This window comes from Carettochelys insculpta, chromosome 2 (genome assembly GCF_033958435.1).
Source record: "Carettochelys insculpta isolate YL-2023 chromosome 2, ASM3395843v1, whole genome shotgun sequence".
NCBI classification, from domain to species: domain Eukaryota; kingdom Metazoa; phylum Chordata; order Testudines; family Carettochelyidae; genus Carettochelys; species Carettochelys insculpta.
This window is the reverse complement of record NC_134138.1, coordinates 198,523,506-198,544,220: the sequence shown is the minus strand read 5'-3', so window position 1 is coordinate 198,544,220 and position 20,715 is coordinate 198,523,506. Positions and strand designations below refer to the sequence as shown.

Sequence of the window (20,715 nt, the reverse complement as noted above, 5' to 3'; positions counted from 1 at the left end):
GTTTGTTGGAGTAGAGACTAACACAGCTACCTCTGTTACTATCCACCCAAAAATAGGTATTTTTGCCCAAATTTGAACATCATCTTTTAACAGTGTGTGTGTTTCACGTCTGTGTATTTTGCAAAACCAGAGGTTAAAACTCAAACACTAGAAATAAGAACCCAATTTTTTTTTAAAGGGAGAAATTCTAAATTTAAACAATTTATTATTTTCCTTCCCACCCCATTAAAAAAAGTGGCTCCAACAGTCTTCTGGTAGTCCCTGTATACAGGCAAAATCTATATGACTGAAGCCTTCAAGCTATTTGCTCTGTCAAAAATTAAGCCATGCAAAATCTGTCTTGGATAGTGCTCCAAGCAAAAATTTAATGTTGTGAGTGAAATGAAAAATAGAAACAAAATAAGTCAAAACCAAAATTGATTATAAGTCAAAAGGTGGCCAAAATGTTGCACATATACCAGTCAGTTAAGTTGCGGGTATCCAGATGGAACATGACATTTAAGCACATGAAGTCCTAATGGACCATATCTCCATATTAAAGGGAAATGCAGTTATACCCCACTCATGTTACACTAATCAGAAATGACCTTGGGCTCTAGACAAGTTACAAAGGAACCAAAGGCTGTCTCGGTTTGTTTCAGCACCTCTCTTATAAGATGCTGTCATTAGAAATGCCCAGGCTTTGGGCTGTGTGATTTTTCAGAAGTACCTTAGAATGCTTGGGTCATTTTTTCGGCTACAGAACGTGCAACTTTATAGCAAAAGAGAAATAAAGACAACAACTGCAAAACTGTTGTTTTTATTTTAAACATGCAAAATACAGTTCATGCATCTGCCATTTTGAAAAATCTTTCGTTTCACAGCAGATAAAACCAAAGATGTTTTGGCTATCAGCTCTCAAATGTTTCAAAATGCTTTACAGTGGAAAGATAATAAGAAATTTAGCAAAATTTCAACAAACCTGTATAAAAACCAGATACCGATAACTTTTTTTATTTCAAGGCGACATGCTGTAATGCAAAGAGTTAAGTTTCCTTCTTTTCATAAAAAGTTTTCAACAATAACAACTGCTTAACAGATTCAAGCCTTTAGGCTACACATGCAAAAAGTTAATTTAGTTAAAAATCACAAAAACGTGCTATTTTGTTGTTTGTTTTAAAGTACTGTAGTAGTAGGAGTAGCAGTTTTGAGCTCTGTAAAAGTGTGCAGGGAAGTTCATGGCGCTAGTGTCCTGGAAGACTCGTACTCTGACATACATTTTGGTTTAATCCCTTTGCCATTGTAATAGTCCACCACTTGATTGGGAACTTCAGCCAAAACGCTTTTTGCTAGTGCAGCTGGGGATGCCTGCAGGAAATGGTAGAAAACACAGTGTTAACCTGTCGCTGTGGAAAAGGTGCTGACTCGTCTTATCATCAGAGGTGCTGGGAGATCTTGGGCGTAAGTATGGAATAAACGCGGACCGATAGCTGTCAAAGTAAATGACATTATTTCAGGGCCTGATACTGCAAGTGATTCTGGGTCGTCAGCTGTGTTCTCTATAAGCTGAGCACTTGGGCAGCCACCCAGGAGAGATTCATGTGCTGCCCAGCTGATTGGCAGAGCACCCACAGCTGGCAGCATGTATTTCCATGGGTGGTGCACATCCATACATGCCTTGGTGAACATAATAAAATGTATTCCACCCATGGATGGTAAAAATTAGAGAGAACGCAGGTCGTCAGACCCCTGCACCAAGCATCACTGAAGTCATTAGGGTTTTACCCGGCCTGCGGTCATCACAGTTCTGAATGTGTAATGAGGATGTTACACTGCAGTTGCTGCACCACTGTATATTTTTGCTTGAGTGCTGTCCACAAGGAAGCCAAATCATAACTAATGGGACTGCGTGGTCAAAAATCAGACTACTGAACAACAAGACTCTCTCAAGTCTGTGTTAACTAGAATGCTGCCAAACTGAAGAGGGTTTAAAAGAATGAGAAGAGACAATTTCACTTCGCACCTTCCTTGATGTTCATTTATCCTTCGCTCCCAAGCAGTCTAGTCCAGTGTTTCTTAAACTTTTTGAGACTGCGGAACACTGAACAATGATATTTTCATGGGGAATATCTATGAAAACTTTCTTCAAAAAATTGTTGACAGACCAAACAAAACCAAAAAACCCTAAACAGCAACAGACACAGCAAAACCAAATGAAGTAATTTACTCAGGCATCATAGCAACAAAAAAGTAACATTGTATCTGGGTTTAATAACAGAAAATATAGACCATCAGTGTATTTTTCCAAACACTTGCAGCACACCCGTGAGTTGCTCATGGAACACAGTTTAGGAAACACTGGTCTAGTCCATACAACTCAATGAGTTAAGGTTCACATTAATGTTTAGCCTCCAGCCCTGCAAAGACTAATGTGTGCGGTTAACTCCATTGAGTTTAAAGTCAACCACATAAACGGGAAGCCTTTGTTTAAATTCCAGGGGAAGTTTTAAATTCAAATAAAAATGTTGTTTTTATTGACATTAAAACAAATCTGTGAAAAGCAACATTTCACTGATAGGCTTCAGGAAACCTTAAGAAAGCCCAAATGTGAAGTATGGGTTTAAACTCTGGCAGTGTCTCTGCAGGTGTCACATATTTTCATTCAAAGACACTTAAGTGCAGAGAAATTGTATGGCTGGGAACCTCTGCATGTGCATGGGACACATATTGTCACTAGAGATTACTTCCCTGAGAAAAGGCTGGCATATACAGTTGCAATTCCTTGTTGTAAATGCAGCTGGATTTCACCAAGGATATCCTGAAACTTCATGGCTGACAGCAGAGGAAATATCTGTGCACATTGTGGGGCTGTTATTAAGCTGACAAACCCAGGCCACAATCCTGCAATTAGAGCCAGGGGCAGACCATGGCACCCAAACTGAGTCCCACGCATTAAGGGGCCAACCATGTCATACTTTCCAATATGCATATTTCCAATACTTCTCTAGTTTTGACAAGGAATGCTAATTAAGAGGTCTGATCCAATTCTCATTAAAGTCTTTGTACAGGCTCCCATGCACTTCAGTAGAAATGAAATCTCTAAACCAGGTACAAGCATTACTGAACTAACAGCAATAGCAAAACACAAGCGCCAGAATCTCCCTTATTAAGCAAGGTGATTCTTGCAAATCAGTATTCAACAAATGATTTACATGGAGCTTGGCCCAGTTGTGAGTGCAGGGGGCTGGACTAGAGCTCTGGAGGTTCCTTCCAAATCTAGTGCTTGTCCCCTGGACATTTAACTTCCTTTCTTTGGTTAATAGATTCACTCCTCGTCACCCTTTCTAGGTAATATTTTTGGTCCATGAAATAAACTGCCCTGTCAGAAAAGAACAAATTACAACTCCTGATTTACTCCCCTTCTCCCTGTCAGTGGGCCAGGTGATTATTTCACCAGATATTTATCATTTGATTCCTATAGGACGTGTACTTTTTAATTACTTATACATATAAACATGCCAATCCAAAGGCTCAGAAAGTGCAAGTAGTTTAGATTAATTTACTAGTAACACATTATATAAATAATGAGGAAATACTGGCATTAATTAGAGGAAGCAAAACTAACACTATCATCTAGAATTTGAGTTCTTGTACTTTACTGGTAATGTAAAAAACTAAGACAGTAAAAAGATAAAAAATGAAAGGGAAATAAATTCAGATTACGATATTTGAACTGAAATCTGCAGACACAGTCAAGTGGTCAAATGCATGAGATACTTCTGCACAAACAGGTGAGGTAAAACAAATCCTTCTGCTGATAGTATGCGCAAGCGCGTGTGTGTGTATTTATATTTTCAGGTATAAGAAGTTACAAAGCCGTTTAGTATTAATCTCTTTTGAAAGATAATGTGGAATTTTCACAAGTGTTCAGCAATGGATTAACTGTTGTCACTGACATCAATAGAAACACTTACTTACTTTAGTGGAATAGCAGCAAATTTAGTGCATGGCTGAGAATTTTAGAAAATCTCACGCCAAATACACAATAGCAATTAGTACACTGACCACCACTTCTGGGCTAAATTAGCACAAAGGGACTCATATGAAGAACAGAAAAGCAAGAGAAATAACACATTGTGCATGATGCAAAAGCAAGTATCCACGGGTCCTTACATGGCTTAATTTTCAAAGCTGTAGTTCTGCAGTAGCTCCCTTCAGTGGGAGGGCTGCAATTTTCAACACTTGTGAAAATCAGTTCAGTACCAAAAACAGCATCCTTCTTCCCCACCACATTATCACCTGTTGTGTCTGTTAGTGTCATACGCTTTATGTAACAAAAGTATCAATTCTGTAAACACACCCCTTATTGTGGGTTAATTTAAGCAGGATTTTGCCTGGATGGACCATTCTAGTGGATCTTATTCCAGAATTGGGACCCTAGCTGGTACGTTTCTCAGTGTAGGCATCCCAGGCCTGATTCTCCTTGCTCTGGCAATGTGCACTCACTTTAAGACCAAAATGAGGTAAAGAGGCTTTTGTGGCAATGAGAATAAAACCTTACTATTTGGCCTGTGAAGCATATGAACACTAATGGCACTGCCTCAATGATAAGCAATGAACAATGAGAGCTCTTTTTCAGAGGAATTTAACAGAAATGATAAATTAATTTTCACTATAACATTTTTTCCTGCATTTAATGATATGCTTGAGCGGCACTGTAACCACAAACAACTCAAGATGAATACGTCTCAGCTAATGGTTATTACACAACAATCAACTCAGCCAGCTGTGGGAAAATACATCCCTCTGATGATAATTGGTATATATTACAAATGACATTGATTCAGTTCTAGACTCTCACCATGCTTAATCTTTAATTACAAAGCATAATACAAACACCACTCCTTACAGAGGTAGGGGCTAGGCTTCCACACTCTTCCATGATAGGTGTTATTAAGTCACAGTTGCAAAGCTTTATAATTAAACACAATGGAAAACAGAAAATGATCCACAGGCTGTACCTGAGCATGGCAAATTTGTCATGTGTTCAAAAGGCTAAAAAACTGAATGCCTAAAATCAGCAGTGTAGAATGCCCTTGGCTACACACAATTTCAGATTCTTATACATTCTGACAATCGTTCATGAGCACCACTGTTGGTATTAAAATGACTGTGAATATTAACAAAGGACAATACTCACTTCCTACATGTCTGACCCTGCAAACAACTTAAGTACCTACTCAATTTTAAGTTTATGAGTAATCCCTATCACTTAAATGAGACTACTTATCTGCTGAAAGTTATCAATATGCTTAAGTGCATTGCTGAAACAAGACCTGTCCCCAAGGGATCTCTTCATGCTTATTTTTACCAACTCTTCTTACAGACTTCGCCTCTTTCTCCTGTAACTATAGTGATCCAACACATTATTCCAATACTAGACTCATGATGTAGGTTTTCATTTAGGCTAGTATTGTTCAAATGAAGGCAGGGAAGGAAGCTCACTTTGCTACTAGAAACATTATCTTGGGTACTTCCTGTAATAAAGGCTACGTCTACACGTGCAGCCAACATCGAAATAGATTATTTCGATGTTGCGACACCGAAATAGGCTATTTCGATGAATAATGTCTACACGTCCTCCAGGGCCGGCAACGTCGATGTTCAACTTCGACGTTGCTCAGCCCAACATCGAAATAGGCACAGCGAGGGAACGTCTACACTTCAAAGTAGCACACATCGAAATAGGGATGCCAGGCACAGCTGCAGACAGGGTCACAGGGCGGACTCAACAGCAAGCCGCTCCCTTAAAGGGCCCCTCCCAGACACAGTTGCACTAAACAACACAAGATACACAGAGCTGACAACTGGTTGCAGACCCTGTGCCTGCAGCATAGATCCCCAGCTGCCGCAGAAGCAGCCAGAAGCCCTGGGCTAAGGGCTGCTGCCCACGGTGACCATAGAGCCCCGCAGGGGCTGGAGAGAGAGCATCTCTCAACCCCCCAGCTGATGGCCGCCATGGAGGACCCAGCAATTTCGACGTTGCGGGACGCAGATCGTCTACACTGTCCCTACTTCGACGTTGAACGTCGAAGTAGGGCGCTATTCCTATCTCCTCATGAGGTTAGCGACTTCGACGTCTCGCCGCCTAACGTCGAAGTTAACTTCGAAATAGCGCCCGACGCGTGTAGCCGCGACGGGCTCTATTTCGAAGTTGGTGCCGCTACTTCGAAGTAGCGTGCACGTGTAGACGCAGCTAAAGAGATTAACCAAGAGATGGTTTTTCTCATAAGCATTTATTTTTCACCTATACACTGGCATTTGTGCAACTGACAGTGATAAGTTAAGACTCTCAAGTTCTCAATAAATAGATTGAATGCCATATATAAGTTATATCAGTTCTTCTGATATGGACATAATATTGTGTATATCTATCTATACCTATTCAGAGATACAGAGAAACCAAGTTTCTCCTTTTTCAATGAGCAAAAAAACTTTCCAAGATTACTACCACATCAAATGTCTGAAAGTTAGCTTAAAACTACTAAACACAACAGATTCTTGTAATTTGCCCACAATTAACTGCAATGGTCAGCATTAATCCACTCAGTCAAGGATGATTTCAGTTCTGTCCTACAGTCACAATAGGTCACTAAAAACAGAAAAAGAAGCTGGCTTTGCCAGCTCCCCATGGAAATATACTTTCAGTTGACTGCAAATAGATCGAATAACAACTCAAATAACTCACCTCTCAATGCTTTTAAAATACACTGTGCCTAAAGTGAAAAGCTGCACACTGTGATTAGCTACACAGGGGAATTTTGAATTATAGCAGGTCACGATCACACCTTGTTAAAGCTTCTATTTAATAGCTGGCCTCGTAGAACTGCTGACAAGTGATAGATACATGGATAAATTCCAGGGAAGATGACTGGCAGGTGACTCCAATGGAACTATGACAGTTTACACTGGCTGAGGATCTGCCCCCTAAGATCTAATCTGATCTTACCTGAAGCTAATGCTGGAGAGGAGAGAGAAAACAGGTTATTCTGTGAGGGGCAGGGGCGTGAATATCACAACAGGAACTTGTGGGTGTAGGAGGGAGATGTGTTTCTCATTAAAATGTGGCAAAATGAGATTTGAAGGAAGAAAAGGCAAACTGAGAATCTCCTTGTGGCAACAAAATGTAAGCAAGAGACATGGATTTGGAGGCACAGAAGAATCCATAGAAGTAACAGTCCTACGACAATCCTAAAATCAATGTAACCTTTGATGGAGCTAATGCAGAACTCTGGTTCAACAGATTGTAGGAACTGCATGGAAAGGTCTATTCCATAAAAAAAAGAAAGTCAATTAATGGGATGGAGTGCAGTGTAAAGAACTAGTTAGAAAGGAATGGTGAAAATACAACTCCAAGGCTACCTTGCTACTAGAAGATCAGAAGCAGATTTACTTAGGGAGGAAGGAAAAGGGGAGAGACAGAGGAAGAAGAGGGAAAGGGTGGTAAATGAGCAGGAGAAAGAACTTGAGAAGTAAAGAGGAAACGTAGCTGAAGACAGATAAGAGAAAGTTGGTACACGCACGCATGCAAAATCTCCTCCTCTCTGCCACGGCAGAACACAGGATCCTGTGAAGCCTCGTTGTACATGGGCGAGATGCTTCTGTGACATTGTACCTAAGCCTCTCTGACCCAGAAGCAAGTCAGGGCTAATGCGGAGCATGAGCTGGTGACCAAGGATGGAACTGTGCAGGGCCAGGGCATGGATGAGTTCCACTGAATGTTGTGCCCCTGCATCAGTTTTAACAACTAAGTTTAAACTGACTGTATCCAATTTACCCTTTCCATCATGTATCTCCCCCAGCTACTGCATGCTGAGGAACACTGGGGAGTCAGGAAGCCATGCTTATACAGAACTTAGGAAGATGAGGCAGGTATGTGTGGAGGGGGAAGAAAGGCAACAAGCAATTGCTGGCCCATCCCATGGATGACCCTGCCTCTAACGGTTTGGGGGGCTGAATTCCAACAAGGAAACAAGCTGGTGTAAACTGTGAGAGTTCAAATTCACAGTTAATCCAGTCTCGAGGTGGAAATGACCGATCTGGGGGATAGTACAGGCCTCAGGGAACAAAGCCAAACAGAGACAGAATTAAAACAGAGGTTAAAAATAAAACTGGACAAATACAAATGTGAGGAGAAAAACTGAGAAATACAGAACTCAGGGCTCATATTGTGGTCAGGCGAGACATACCCAATGCCCCCAGTGAAACATAATTATTCTCCCTCCCGCTTCATTCCCCCTGCCCATGCATCTTAGCTTTATCCCTTTCCTTTTCCAAATAAAATGCTGCCATTTTGCTAGGACTGGCTCACTTGAGCTCTTGCTCCAGTCTAAACTAGGAGCAGCCTATGAAACAAGCCTCTCAAGTGAACAGACCAAAAATCCATCTTACGTGCTTGAAGTTCCTAAATGGCACAAACTGGACAATGTCTCGAAGAACAGGCTCGCCCTTGGGGGACCTCAGGATCCCGTCATCACCGTCCAGCATCTGCATATCACTGAAATCAGCGTTACCAACCCCAACGATGATAACTGACATAGGCAGGTGGGAGGCATGCACAATAGCCTCCCGGGTGTCAGCCATGTCCGTGATCACGCCGTCTGTCAGAATCAGCAAGATGAAATATTGCTGCGGGTTTGGAAAGGAGAGAAGAGCAGGAGGAAATGTCATTAGTTCTCTTAACCTTTAGCTGAAGCTGCTTTGCTTTTTCTAATAAATATTTATGGCAACCCAAAAGCACGGCTTTGGACCAAGTCTGTTTTCAAAAAAGCAACTATTTAGTGTACCTAGTGCAATCACACTTAGATCTAGTATTTAAGCATCTAGGGCAAGCTCAAAAATGATCACCTGGCTATCAAGCGGTTTTGCAGAAATCAGACTTTAACATGGCGAAAACAGCATGTAAAATTAGACAAAAATGACAGAAAATATGAAGAAATGCCCTCAAACCATATAAGAATTACAGATGATTAGCAGGAATGGTGGGCAAGCCAGGATTTACATTTGAGTGATTGGTCAATGAATGGAGCATAATATCTTTTCTGTGGGCTGTCATGTAATTCAGGAAAGAAAATATTCATCTGAGTACGTGGGTCCTTGGACGTGCCACCACAGGACTGCTTCTTATTTACATCATTCAGGGAGTAAGTTCATAAGGATCACTGCGTCAGGGTGTGGCACAGCTGCTGAGGGACACAGAGATATCCTTTGAGGATATCCTTTGGGCTCTCTTATATGATTATTCACCCAACTATAAACCAGTGATAATGCTGTGCATGTCTCTAGCACCTCCCTCTAAGCATCTCACACAATTCTGCTATCTCAACTATGCACAGAAAGGCTTTTAGACTCATGGGTTGGATCCTCTGCTGATGTAATTGGACATAGCTCCCTTGCCATCAGTGGTAACCATTTGACCTCCAGGGATCTATCTCAGTTCACTCTGACTAAGGCCAGGTACAATCTTTCCCAACATGACACCAAACCACAATGTGCATTATATCAGATGGAGAAAAACACGTTTTAGAACTGAGCTTGGTAATATGTAACACAGCAAATGTCAAGTACAGGGCCCTATGCAACCCTGATTCTACTTGTCTTATGTGAATACATTTATGGAGGCTGCTAAGATATAGCAACATAGAAAAATTATTCATACATATTAACATGACCCAGATCATGACTGCCTAGCAAAGATCCAACATAGGGCAAGACAAATAGGTCCTAGGATAGCTTGAAGTTTGCCACTATTCTTACCGATGCCTCCTTGGTGTTGGTCTCCTCTGAGGCTGATTTAGCCACCTTCTGGATGATGGGAGCAATGTTTGTTGGCCCGTAAAGCTGTAGTTTAGGAAGACAGCTCTGATATGCTTCAACAACTCCTTGTATCCCTTTTATAAGAATGAGCAAGCAGAGAAAATTAGGAAGCAACATAACAAGGAGCACATCAGTAGTACTGTGTTTGTTTAAATTGCAAAAGAAAGACCCTTTTGATGAATTTTTAAACCATCTGGGCAGTGCTAGCACATCAGGAATAAACTGCCTCAGTCAATTTATTCTGTACAGCCGTGAATTTGCAAGATTGTTGCAAAGAAGCTGTGTCCAGCTGCCCTGACCTCCTTTGGCTGTTGTGTAATATATAATTCATTACTTTGCTCTTCTTCTTACCAAGAGCAATTAGTATCCATTTGGCAGGGATTAGCTGTACTGTGTTGGAGTTAGCATGCACAATTTGCAAATACATTAGTACCATTGTTTTCAGTACAGACACTAAATGATCACTCGGGCAGCAGTAAATATTCATACTTAAGGAAAACAGACTTCAGTTAGGAAAAGATGACAGCGCTTTGACAGTTCTCTCTCCTTTTACAGAAAGATTCACTTCTGCTTCATCAAAGAAGCTACCAGCAGGCTCCTCCATTGCTAATACATTTGCCAAGAAACCCAAACATTTCCCTGGTGCTTAGGAAAAACTTCGTCAGAGTTAATTTGAATAATGATTCTCACAAGTTAAACCTCAATCTGAGGAAAAAGTAATAAAGAAAACAGGCACTTTGCTATCTTCAGCGAAATGTACTTCAGTCACTCGGGCTAAGTGAAAAACAAGCCATTTTTGGACATTATGTTACTCTTCTTTCTTCTCTGGGAAGCAGGATTCTAGGCATATCAAGGTTGTATTTACAAGCACTGCATAAAGATCAGAGCTCAGAAACTGGTATTTTCAGCTTCTTTTTATTGAGAATAAGAATCGCCTAGTGTGTTAATGCAAAGTGCAGTCATTTCAAATTGTAGAACTCCCAACACCAGTCTAGAGAATAAAAGATTCACAGTTAGTAAGAAAGTGAAGGACCGACAGACTTTGAAGAAGGACTCTGAACTGTGACATTATTTCTCTAAGATTTTTAAATGATCTTGTTCTAAGAGAAGCTCTCAATGGAATTCATGGAAACTAATCTTATAATCTACCCTAACAAATCAAATGAGGTTGTAATTACATTATACAGATAATATAGGGAATAGAACTCTGATCTTTAGATGGTTATACTCCTCCTGAATTTATTTCCCCTGCCACCTACAGCACTACCAGTTAAAAGAATGCTTTTTAATTCTTGCTGTGCTGAGCTGTTTAGACTGTAAGCCTACCACTACACAGTACAAACTTGTCATCAGTAACTCCAGAGAGAAGTTAAATTAGACAGCACAACACGTAGCAGGGCAGAATTCCTTGGTCTTAGAGGTCCCTTTGCTTTATACGTGGTTTTAAACTGGAGGAGGATCCAGTCCTGATATAGTTATTGTCTTTTCCACTATAGCCTGCAAACCTTTTTTAGATAAAAATACAAAACACTATTTGTCCATCTATTGTAAGTATTAACAAAAATATATCGAACTAGACAAAATAAATCCTCTTTGATGTAGATTGGTAAAAGGTTTCTCAGAGCCAAGATAAGGGAACATATTATATGAATATACCTTTTTTTTTTTTGGTATACATCCTTCGGCAATAGCCATCAGAAAATATTTACTTTCCTGGCACACTATAATAAAATGCTTTTCTGCCACTTGGATTGTTTTTCATCCTTGGACATCCCTTTTGTATTTTTAGATTGCCCAATTATCTTACATATAACTTACTTCACAGTGTAAATCAAGTTCCTTGGCAAAGTATGCTATTTATATGCAAAGAGCATTCTTGTGTATCCATTCACAAAGCAAGCAAAAATTATTGCTCAGATTGCGAAATCTGCAATTTCTGTGAGTATGGACAAAACACTGGAATTTAAATGCCTAGATTGTTCAAAGCTCATTTCTGCCCCAGAAAATGCCCCCATAAAATGTCATCACAAGTGTCATTATTTATTGTTTGCCCCAATGATTGCGAATAACTCTTTTTTTAAACTGCCAGCCTGCAAACACCCTGTGCACTCAAGAAGTCAAGCTGGGTTTCTCAAGCATGACCACCAATAATAGAAACTCTGACTGCAAGCTAATGGTGCTCTCTCTTACAGCTGTGTATCCTTACAAGTTTTCAGTGGTTTAATGGGCTTGTAAAGGTGCATCTGATTGGAATTTACTGAGAAATTCTGCTCTTTTACAATGAAGGAAATAATCCAGATCCTGCTCACTTAGCTGTGTGAACGTAAAATACTAATGGGATTAAAATAAAAATAGTACAGTAAACCTCTGAGATACATATAACCAAGTTGCACATGTCTCGGGTTAACACGACTGCTGCCCCTAACAGGAGTGGAAAACTGCTTCTGTTGGGGCAGCAGCCAAGAGTCAGGTTGTTGTCCCTGACAGGAGCAGGGAAACCACTGCTGTCAGGGGCAGCAGCCTGACTCTTGCTGGCCCTGACAGGAGCAGTTTTGGCAGGAGTGGCAGCCACTTCTGTCAGGGGTGACAGCTAAGAGTCAGACTGCCACCCCTGGCATGAGTGGCTTCCTGGTCCCTGGAGTGACGGGGAGCTGGGAGCCAGGGGCAGCCTGGCTCCCGGCTCCCCTCCACTGGCTGGAGCCAGGAAACTGAATAAGGCTGCTGCCCTGCTCAGTTTCCTGGCTCAGCAAGGGAAGGGGAGCTGGGAGTCAGGCTGCTGCCTCGCTCCAAGCTCCCTGCCCCTTTTGGGACCCAGGAACCAGTATGCCCTTTAGTTCTGGGCTCCTTACCACTCTGGGAGCCAGGAAGTAGACCAACCCTGATGGGCTGGTCAGTTTCCTGGCTCCTGCAAGCCCAGGAGAGCTGGGAACCAGGCTGCTGCCTGGTTCCCATTTCCCCTCAGCTTGTGTGAAAATTTGGATTACTGGGGGTTGCAGGAATGCAACCCCTGCATAACTTGAGGGTTTACTGTAGCTATTATTTTAGCTGCTTTCTTACACTCCAGTCCTGCATTCTAAAGGTTAACTAATCAGATGACTGAGACCCAAATACAGAACCTGATAAGAAAAATGAAGAACAAAATATAACAAAAACCACAGAAAAAGCCAACTTCAAACCACAACTGTGTAATGTCTCTTCCCTTCCTTCGCTTTTCACCAGCCCAGATACTGAGCTAGATGAACTATGGGTATGACCTAAAATGGCCATTCTTGTGTGTTCTCATGGGATGGCTCAATGTCCCACCTCTGCTCTACAATACTTTGCATAAAGGAAGCAAGCAAGCAGTGAGTTATGTCACTACAAATGCCATGACTGCCTTTGCATTGTTCATTGTCCTGACCTATGCAGTATTAGCCTTAACCATAGCTGAGGATCTGGGTAAAACCAAGGAACTACTGGAAACTCAGTTTTCTAGAGTGTCCAGTTATTTTGGGTGATTCAGTTTCTGGGCGTCCACCTTGACATGCTTTTTCAAAAAGTCTGATTTTCAATGTGTAGATGCTAAGCACTTTTTAAGATTCAGGCTCCTTTACAGCATTTCATGTGGGATATCACTAGCCGAAACTTCCAAACCACTAGCCACTTCACAGATGGCAGAAGTATAGCAATCCGCTTTCCTTCATGTGAGTGTTACCTGCACATTCTGGGTTGTCTTCATTAAAGTTGATTGCAAAATCATGCGAGACCTACACATTGAGAAAACAAAACAAAGAATAAGACTTTAGTTAAAGAAAAATTATTTTGTTACCTTTCAGCTCCCAAACATCCATTACATTCTTTGGCTGTGTCTACACTAGCTCCCTACTTTGAAGGGAGCATGGTAAGTAGGGTGTAGGGAGATTATTAATGAAGTGCTGTGCTGCATATGCAGCACTTCATTAAGCTAATTCTCTCCCGTGGCAACTTTGAAGTGTTAAACGTCAAAGTGCCGGCTCACGTGTAGCTGCGGCTAACCCAACAGTACTTTGAAGTGCCTGGGCAACTTTGAAGTCCCTTTACTCCTCAAAAGGACTTCAAAGTTGCTCAGGCACTTCGAAGTACTGGCAGGTTAGCTGCGGATACATGCGAGCTGGCACTTCCAAGTTGCCAAGGGGGAGAATTAGCTTAACGAAGCACTGCATATGCACTGCAGCACTTCATTAATAATCTCCCAACACCCTACTTACCAGGCTCTCTTTAAAGTAGGGAGCTAGTGTAGACGCAGCCTTTGTGTGTTAAACCAAAGGAATCTTTTGAACTTAGAGCCAATGAATGTGAAATGCAGAGTTGAGTCACAGCTCACACACATAGAGCTGGAGGAGACCTTGGGAGGTCATCAACTCCAGTCTCCTGCCATCTTGGCAGGATCAAGACCATCCCTGATAGATTTTATTTTATTTATCTATTTTTTTTTACTTTATTTGCCCCTGATCCCTAAATGGCCTCCTGAAGGATTGCACTCACAACTGTGGGCTTAGCAGGACAATGCTCAAAACACTGAGGTGAAGCTCCCTGCAGTGCTGAAAAGACAGGAAATTTTTCAGGAATCAAAGAAGTATCCACTGACAAAACAAACAAACAAACAAAAAACCAAAAAAAAAAAAAACCCAACCCAAACCAAACCAAAACAACAACAAAAAGTAACTAAAAAAAACAACTTCATCCTATGAGGAGTTCAGTAAATATGCTGGAAAAGAGACACTGCCAACATCAGTCACAAAAAAGTTGGCCTACATTTGAGTATGTGTTGAGAGACATTCTCCAGTTCAAAGATGAGACTTACAGACAGTCACGATACCTTGTAAAATCACTATTAAAATAACTTTGGGTCCCTGGTAAGCCCTGCATTCACACTGATGAGCAATTAATCACATGAAACAAATAGTATTATGGGCTGGGGGAGTAACTCTTCCCCAGTGTGAATTAGAAAATCACAATCTATCCTATTATGATGAAGAAAATATACATAAATAAACTAAAAAACTTGAGATAGAGTGAGGGTTATTTAAACCAAGGGTAGGAAAATTAAAATAAAAAAAATCCCTCAACCATCAAAGTTCTTCTAAACTTCAGTGGAGATGCTGATGCCATACCTCCCTCACAAAAATAGTTTTGCCAGAAAATACACACAGATTCTCTTCTCCTGGTTCCTTATGTACAAGAAATAACTGAAAGTGCAAAAAGCAGAGGGTTTTCTAACTGAAAGGGAAACCTGTGATGCAATGGCTTGGAAAAATAATAATACATTAAAAAATATTAGTTTTCTAGGTCCCTTTGGCTCTCTGTCACTCCCAGTGAGGCTCTGCAGGGACTGACATTTTTCTTCTGAGGCACCACTCCATTTCTGAGGCTGGTCCTTCCTCTCCATCTGCATCTTTCTCTGTTTCTGGACTGCATTTTCTTCCATCTGCCTCTGCCATTGTAGTTCTCATGCTTTCTACTCTAACTCCACTGCCTCATCACTTGGTGTCTGGGAGATAGCTAGAAGTGCTGGTGGCATACGGTTTGAAGAGAGAGTCAACATAGGAGGATAGGCCTATAGTAAGGGTATCAATATTTAAGATGATAGGACATCCAGGGTTTCCAGGTTTATGTATCTTGAGTAGCAGATAGAATATTCCTGATTCAGTTTCTGGGGCATTTATGTGGATTTGAGTCTGAACTGAGGCAGGGAGGTTCTGGAGCAGATGATGTAGTTTCTTTTGGTATTCCTCAGTGGGATCAGAGGAAAGAGGCCTGTAGAAAGTGGTGTTGGTGAGTTGCTTAGGACAATGCATCCCATGACTTCATGTTGACCAGGTAACCCTCTGATCCCTTCCCTGAAAAGGCTATTTCAAAGCATTCTAAGCACTGGTACCAGTGCAGGGAGCCTGAAAGCGGTTGCTTATGACCTCTTCCTCTAGAGGGCACGTCTTGCCAACTTTCTTCCTTGTTCTTCAGTCTCCCCTGTGCTGCCCTGTCTGATTCTTTGGCATGCTTTGCCCAGAGGAAAAACTCTTCACTTCTATCCAGGAAGTCTTTTTTTTTCTGATGCATCACAGGGTTATTACTTTGGTTTCTAGTTCCTTAACCTTTTCTTCCAGTATGGAGACCAGCCTGAAATTGTATGGATGAAGTCACTTCTGTCGCCCAGCACAAAGGCAAACATGGCTCTTGCCATGCAGTTCACCACAGACAATCTCTCACTATCCATACTTTCTACCTTGTAATGTAACAAGAGTTTCCTCACGTGACACATTTACTGCTTACAGAAGCCTGGAAAGCAAAACCCTGTGTGAGCTCTCTCTCTGAGGCAACTCACTCTGTTTCTCCTCTGCTGTTTGCATAATCTGACTGTTACCCTGTATTTCCCTGTATCCATTTGTTTTACCACTTGTTATCTCACATGTTATACCTAGACTGAAAACTTTTTAGACCAGGGACCATCTTTTTTTGTTATTTGTGCGTATTGTGCTGTGCACAATGGGGCAAACGGTCCTTCACTAGGGCTTCTAAGCTTTAAAATAAAGTTGTGATAAGAGAAGCTCTTGTGACACTTAAGCGAGCTATTTACATGCAAGAAGAGGAAAAATCAATATATCTTGAATAATTTAACATGAAAACTCACTATAATGATCAACATAAAGTTGTTTATAACAGCAAGCAACCAAAAATGTGAAGTATTAGAACATACATGCTCCAACAACCTATGAGGAACACTGGGTTTACCAGCGTAGGGTGAGTAGAAGTATTATAGTTTTGCTGGGATATCAAGAACTGATTTATGTTTCTAATGTAATGCAAAATTCCAGACTGCGTACATTCCATATGCTGTAATATGGAACCATATCTTATTGTATTTATAGGGAAGGCAGAATAATCGTTATTCACCACTCAGATTGCAATTGCGATTTCACTGCAGATATCTGCCCTTAAATTTTTCCATAGTCCCAACTCTACTGAAGCAAGAGAGAAGGAGACAGTGACTTTAGAAGAGTCTTCTAAGTGGGCCAAGACACAAAAAAGACCAAATTAGCAAGGACTGCTACACAAGTGACCAATCTTAATTTGGAGTCCTATTGGGTAGAATTGCTGTGTGTTGCAAACCCTTCTGCTTTACACCAACAGTTTGATCTAAATCTGCTTGAAGTCAATGGACTATCCACTAACTTTAATGAGCTTTGGACCAGGCCCCAGCTGCACTTGTTTTCTACATGCTGCAATGAGTAACCGTGTTATCTTTGTTCAATTTAACACAAGCTACATTGTTGAGTGGAAAGGTTTCAGAAAACCCATTGTGATGTTGGAGCTCCTCAGTCTGATGCCTCAAATAGGATGTGTTCCACAGGATAGGATAGTCACAGGCTACCATGCACTAACTCTTCTGAGTTGGTAACCTAGTGTTGGGAATGCAGGTCCAATGCACAATAGATTGGGAAATGCTTCAGGCAATTATACCTTGGGGAAAGAAACAATGCCAGTTGGCAGTAGAGAAGTAGGTGTGGTACTGTGATCTGCTCTCAAGGGATCAAATGGGTTGAAGGTATGATCTGATGGTGCTTGGTCCTGCTGTGAGTGCAGGGCACTGGGCTCAATGCCCTCTCAAAGACCCTTCCAGTTCTAGTGTTCTATGATTCCATGAAAATTTGCCAGAGTGAGGTATTCCTAAATGCCACAAAGGCCGACACAAAAAGGATGAGTATGGTATTAGTTCACTTCTATTGCATATATTGACATCATGGTACATAAACCTCTCCAAAGAATTAAGAAGTAACTTATCAATACATTCCACCTGCACCCACCACCCACAACAAAGAGTGTCACTGACTAACTGGGGGCAATGAATTCATACCTCCTAAGACCTGAACATCTGCAAGGCTTTCTGCTCCAGAAAATAAATTCTATTCCCAGAGCCATAACTTCTTAAGCACATCAGTGATGATTACATAACTTAGCCTTGTATTTCTTAGGTTTCTGCACAGAACAACAAGCCTCCAGGCAAGGACAATAATTTATAATCTGGTTACACCCATACTTCCTAGGGGCTTGCATTATGGCCACTTTAACTTTTACTGTTGAAATATTACATGGATTTTTGGAATATCAAAGACCATGGGATAATTGAAATTCGTCTTTGCAGTCATGATGGTTGCAAGATGATGTCATTATTAGAACTTCATGGAAAACTGTTTTCACTTCATAAGAAGTCCAGATTTCAAAACATTTTCCAGTCTTGAACCCGGGAAATACATCAAAATTGGGAACATTTTTATGACCTGAAAATCCCGCCCCCCCAAAAAAATCTAATCTAATCAATTGAAACAATTTGGTTTGAAATCTTTGAAGCATTTTATTTTAATTTTGAGCCTTAAACTTTAAACATGTTTTAAAAATAATATATGAACATAAATTTCCCAGTGAAAAGTTGTTTTGACATTCCCGCAAACTGATCCTTTCTAATAAACAGTTTCAGTTTTGACAAACTGGCATTTTTAGATGAAAAAAAATTTAATTGAAAAATTCCTATCCAGTTCTAGTCATTACACCATAATAAGGATTTCCTTAGCTCATACACCAATGTTGTTGTTGTTGTTGTTGTTGTTTTTGTTTGTTTGTTCTTGAGCTATGTGCTCTTGAAAAAGTCCTGAAAAGACCTTGGGTTATTTTTAAAAGAAGTGTACAATATAGGGACTGATAAAAAATATTGATTTGCCAACTATTTTCCTTCTCAAGCCGCTGGGTGAGATTCAGTATTGCAGACTGTGAGAGACAGTAGCTAAACATGGTTTTCGAAGCAAGAAATGACTGCTGTGCCGATGCACAGTCAAGAGCAATATCATATACATGAACCAATTACACAACTACAACTTGGCCTGACAGCTTCAGTCAGCACCTTGCAAAGATTCTACACGACGAATGAAGTACTTTGATTATTTCACTGTTTTTCAGCAACAGCAATGGCAATAGCACTTGGATTATCTAACAAAATGATTTGACAAATTCAGTGAAGGATGGGAACATGCTTTATTACTTATTCAAATACAGTTTGTCAAGGATGCATGAACAATAATGTACAGGGTGCATATAAACATAATTGGTGAGATGCTTAATATTTTTCCCTTACATATGAATGAACAATATTAAGCCACTGACAGACTAAAAGTGAGGCGTCACATCCAGAAGTGCATCAAATTTGCAAACTCTCAGGATGCTGTCAAAAGCAAAGACTCATCAATCAAAAGCTATTATTTCCAGGACACTTAGTGGTATAATAATCCAGCAGATGCACTAAATGCAACTCTGGCTAAGAGCATTTCTTGGCAAATGTTGCTTTTTAAAAAAATATTTTATAGTTTATTAAAGAGTATCTTACACAATTGCCATAGCCAGCAACCAGTTGACAAAGGAATTTAGAGTCACAATGGTAGGATCTCCGCTTCTTCTTTGGTTTGCCACATCCCCATTTACTAGAATTTATTTTTAGTTTTGGCCACGTTTTTTCCATATTTTTAGAGGGATGGAAATGCGATAGGCATGCACATTTTCCAATGTGATGGCTGGCTACTAACAGAAGTAGGATTAGGTTCATGCTTACCATAGACTAAAGGTGCACAATCCTGAATATGTTTTTGGTCCTGTGACTGCCACAGAGTTTTCGTCTACAGTCTTCACAACATACACGGTTTGGATGTTTCATTAGGGAATTTAGCTCTCTCTCAGGCACAACAGCATTTTTAAAAAAAAACTAACCACAGCATTCTCTGTTCTGCTCCTTATAGCTGGCTGTTCAGACACCTGCCTCTATTTATTTTATAAGTATTCTTAACTTTTGGCACTTCTCTCCTCAGGGAGTTGACACCATTTTAACTGCTTCTTTTCTACTGTAACAATGTCTGTTTTGTAGCGGCATATGATTTTGTGACCACTGCTCTGTCTCTTTGTCTTCTGAAACTTGAGCCTGATCAGTTTTCCTCATCCACCTTACAGTGTTCTTTTCCTCATTGTCCTCTGAATCCATATTTTTGCCATCCTCTGCTCTTTTTTATGACTCCTCTATGTAAGCACTATTCAATAAAAGGATGATCATTGCAGGATATTCCCTTGGGATAAACTGTACGAGCTCCAAGTGCTGTGTGTTCTTGACAGGGCCAGTGAATGAGGCTTCTTCAGTCTCTGAGAGATCAGACTGATTTTTCTCAAATGTGGCAGAAATATCTAGCTCCTCTTGATAAAGGTCATTGCTGTCTGGTGGCTCACTTATTTGTAACACAGCAGAACAGGCTGACAGAGCTGTGCCCTATAGACGAGTGGCTATCTGACAGGCCTACTCTAGTTAAAGTGGGAGCAGTCAGAGAGTTCTCTCCGTGACAGTACTAGCTCACTTGGGTTGGAAGGCAGATTGATGAAGAGAAGGCTTATTGAAGAAGAATGATCATACTGGAAAGCAACAGCTACACTTCTGGAGCTTCTGAGGCATGAAGTGTGTGCCCCTCATCACTGTTTCTGCTCCAAAGGATTCCTTCCCTCACCACAGAAACAGCTGTTCAAACTTTTTGAGCTGCTAGCAGGAAAACATTCAACTCTGAGTATTTTCATTTGGAGCTGAAATAACAAAAAATATTAGTCAGCCAATGGGACAGAGCAGAGGCGACCACACGATGGAAATACTGTAGAAATGGTGTCCAGAAACACTCAAAAGGGTTCTGAGCAGCCGGCACATTGCCCCTGCTCTGCACTGTCAATCTAAAGTAGAAGAGAGACAAGGAGGGTGAGATGATGCCTTTACTGCACTGATTTCTTTCGGTGAGAGACACCAGTTTTGAGCTGACTCAGAGCTCATCT

The 20,715-nt window shown here is 40.8% G+C and overlaps 1 protein-coding gene across 1 annotated transcript in view; it reads right to left on the bottom strand.

The window, feature by feature from the left end:
- Window positions 1–818: 818 nt before the first annotated feature.
- CPNE4 (copine 4) overlaps window positions 819–20,715 on the bottom strand; it is a 354,061-nt gene continuing 334,164 nt past the window's right edge. Inside the window, exons 14-17 of the mRNA XM_074986114.1 lie at window positions 13,550–13,601; window positions 9,796–9,929; window positions 8,431–8,667; window positions 819–1,347 (exon numbers count right to left, since the gene is read on the bottom strand). Of these exons, the coding sequence (XP_074842215.1) occupies window positions 1,216–1,347; window positions 8,431–8,667; window positions 9,796–9,929; window positions 13,550–13,601 (555 nt within the window). The 3' untranslated portion in view covers window positions 819–1,215. The remainder of the gene's footprint in view (window positions 1,348–8,430; window positions 8,668–9,795; window positions 9,930–13,549; window positions 13,602–20,715) is intronic.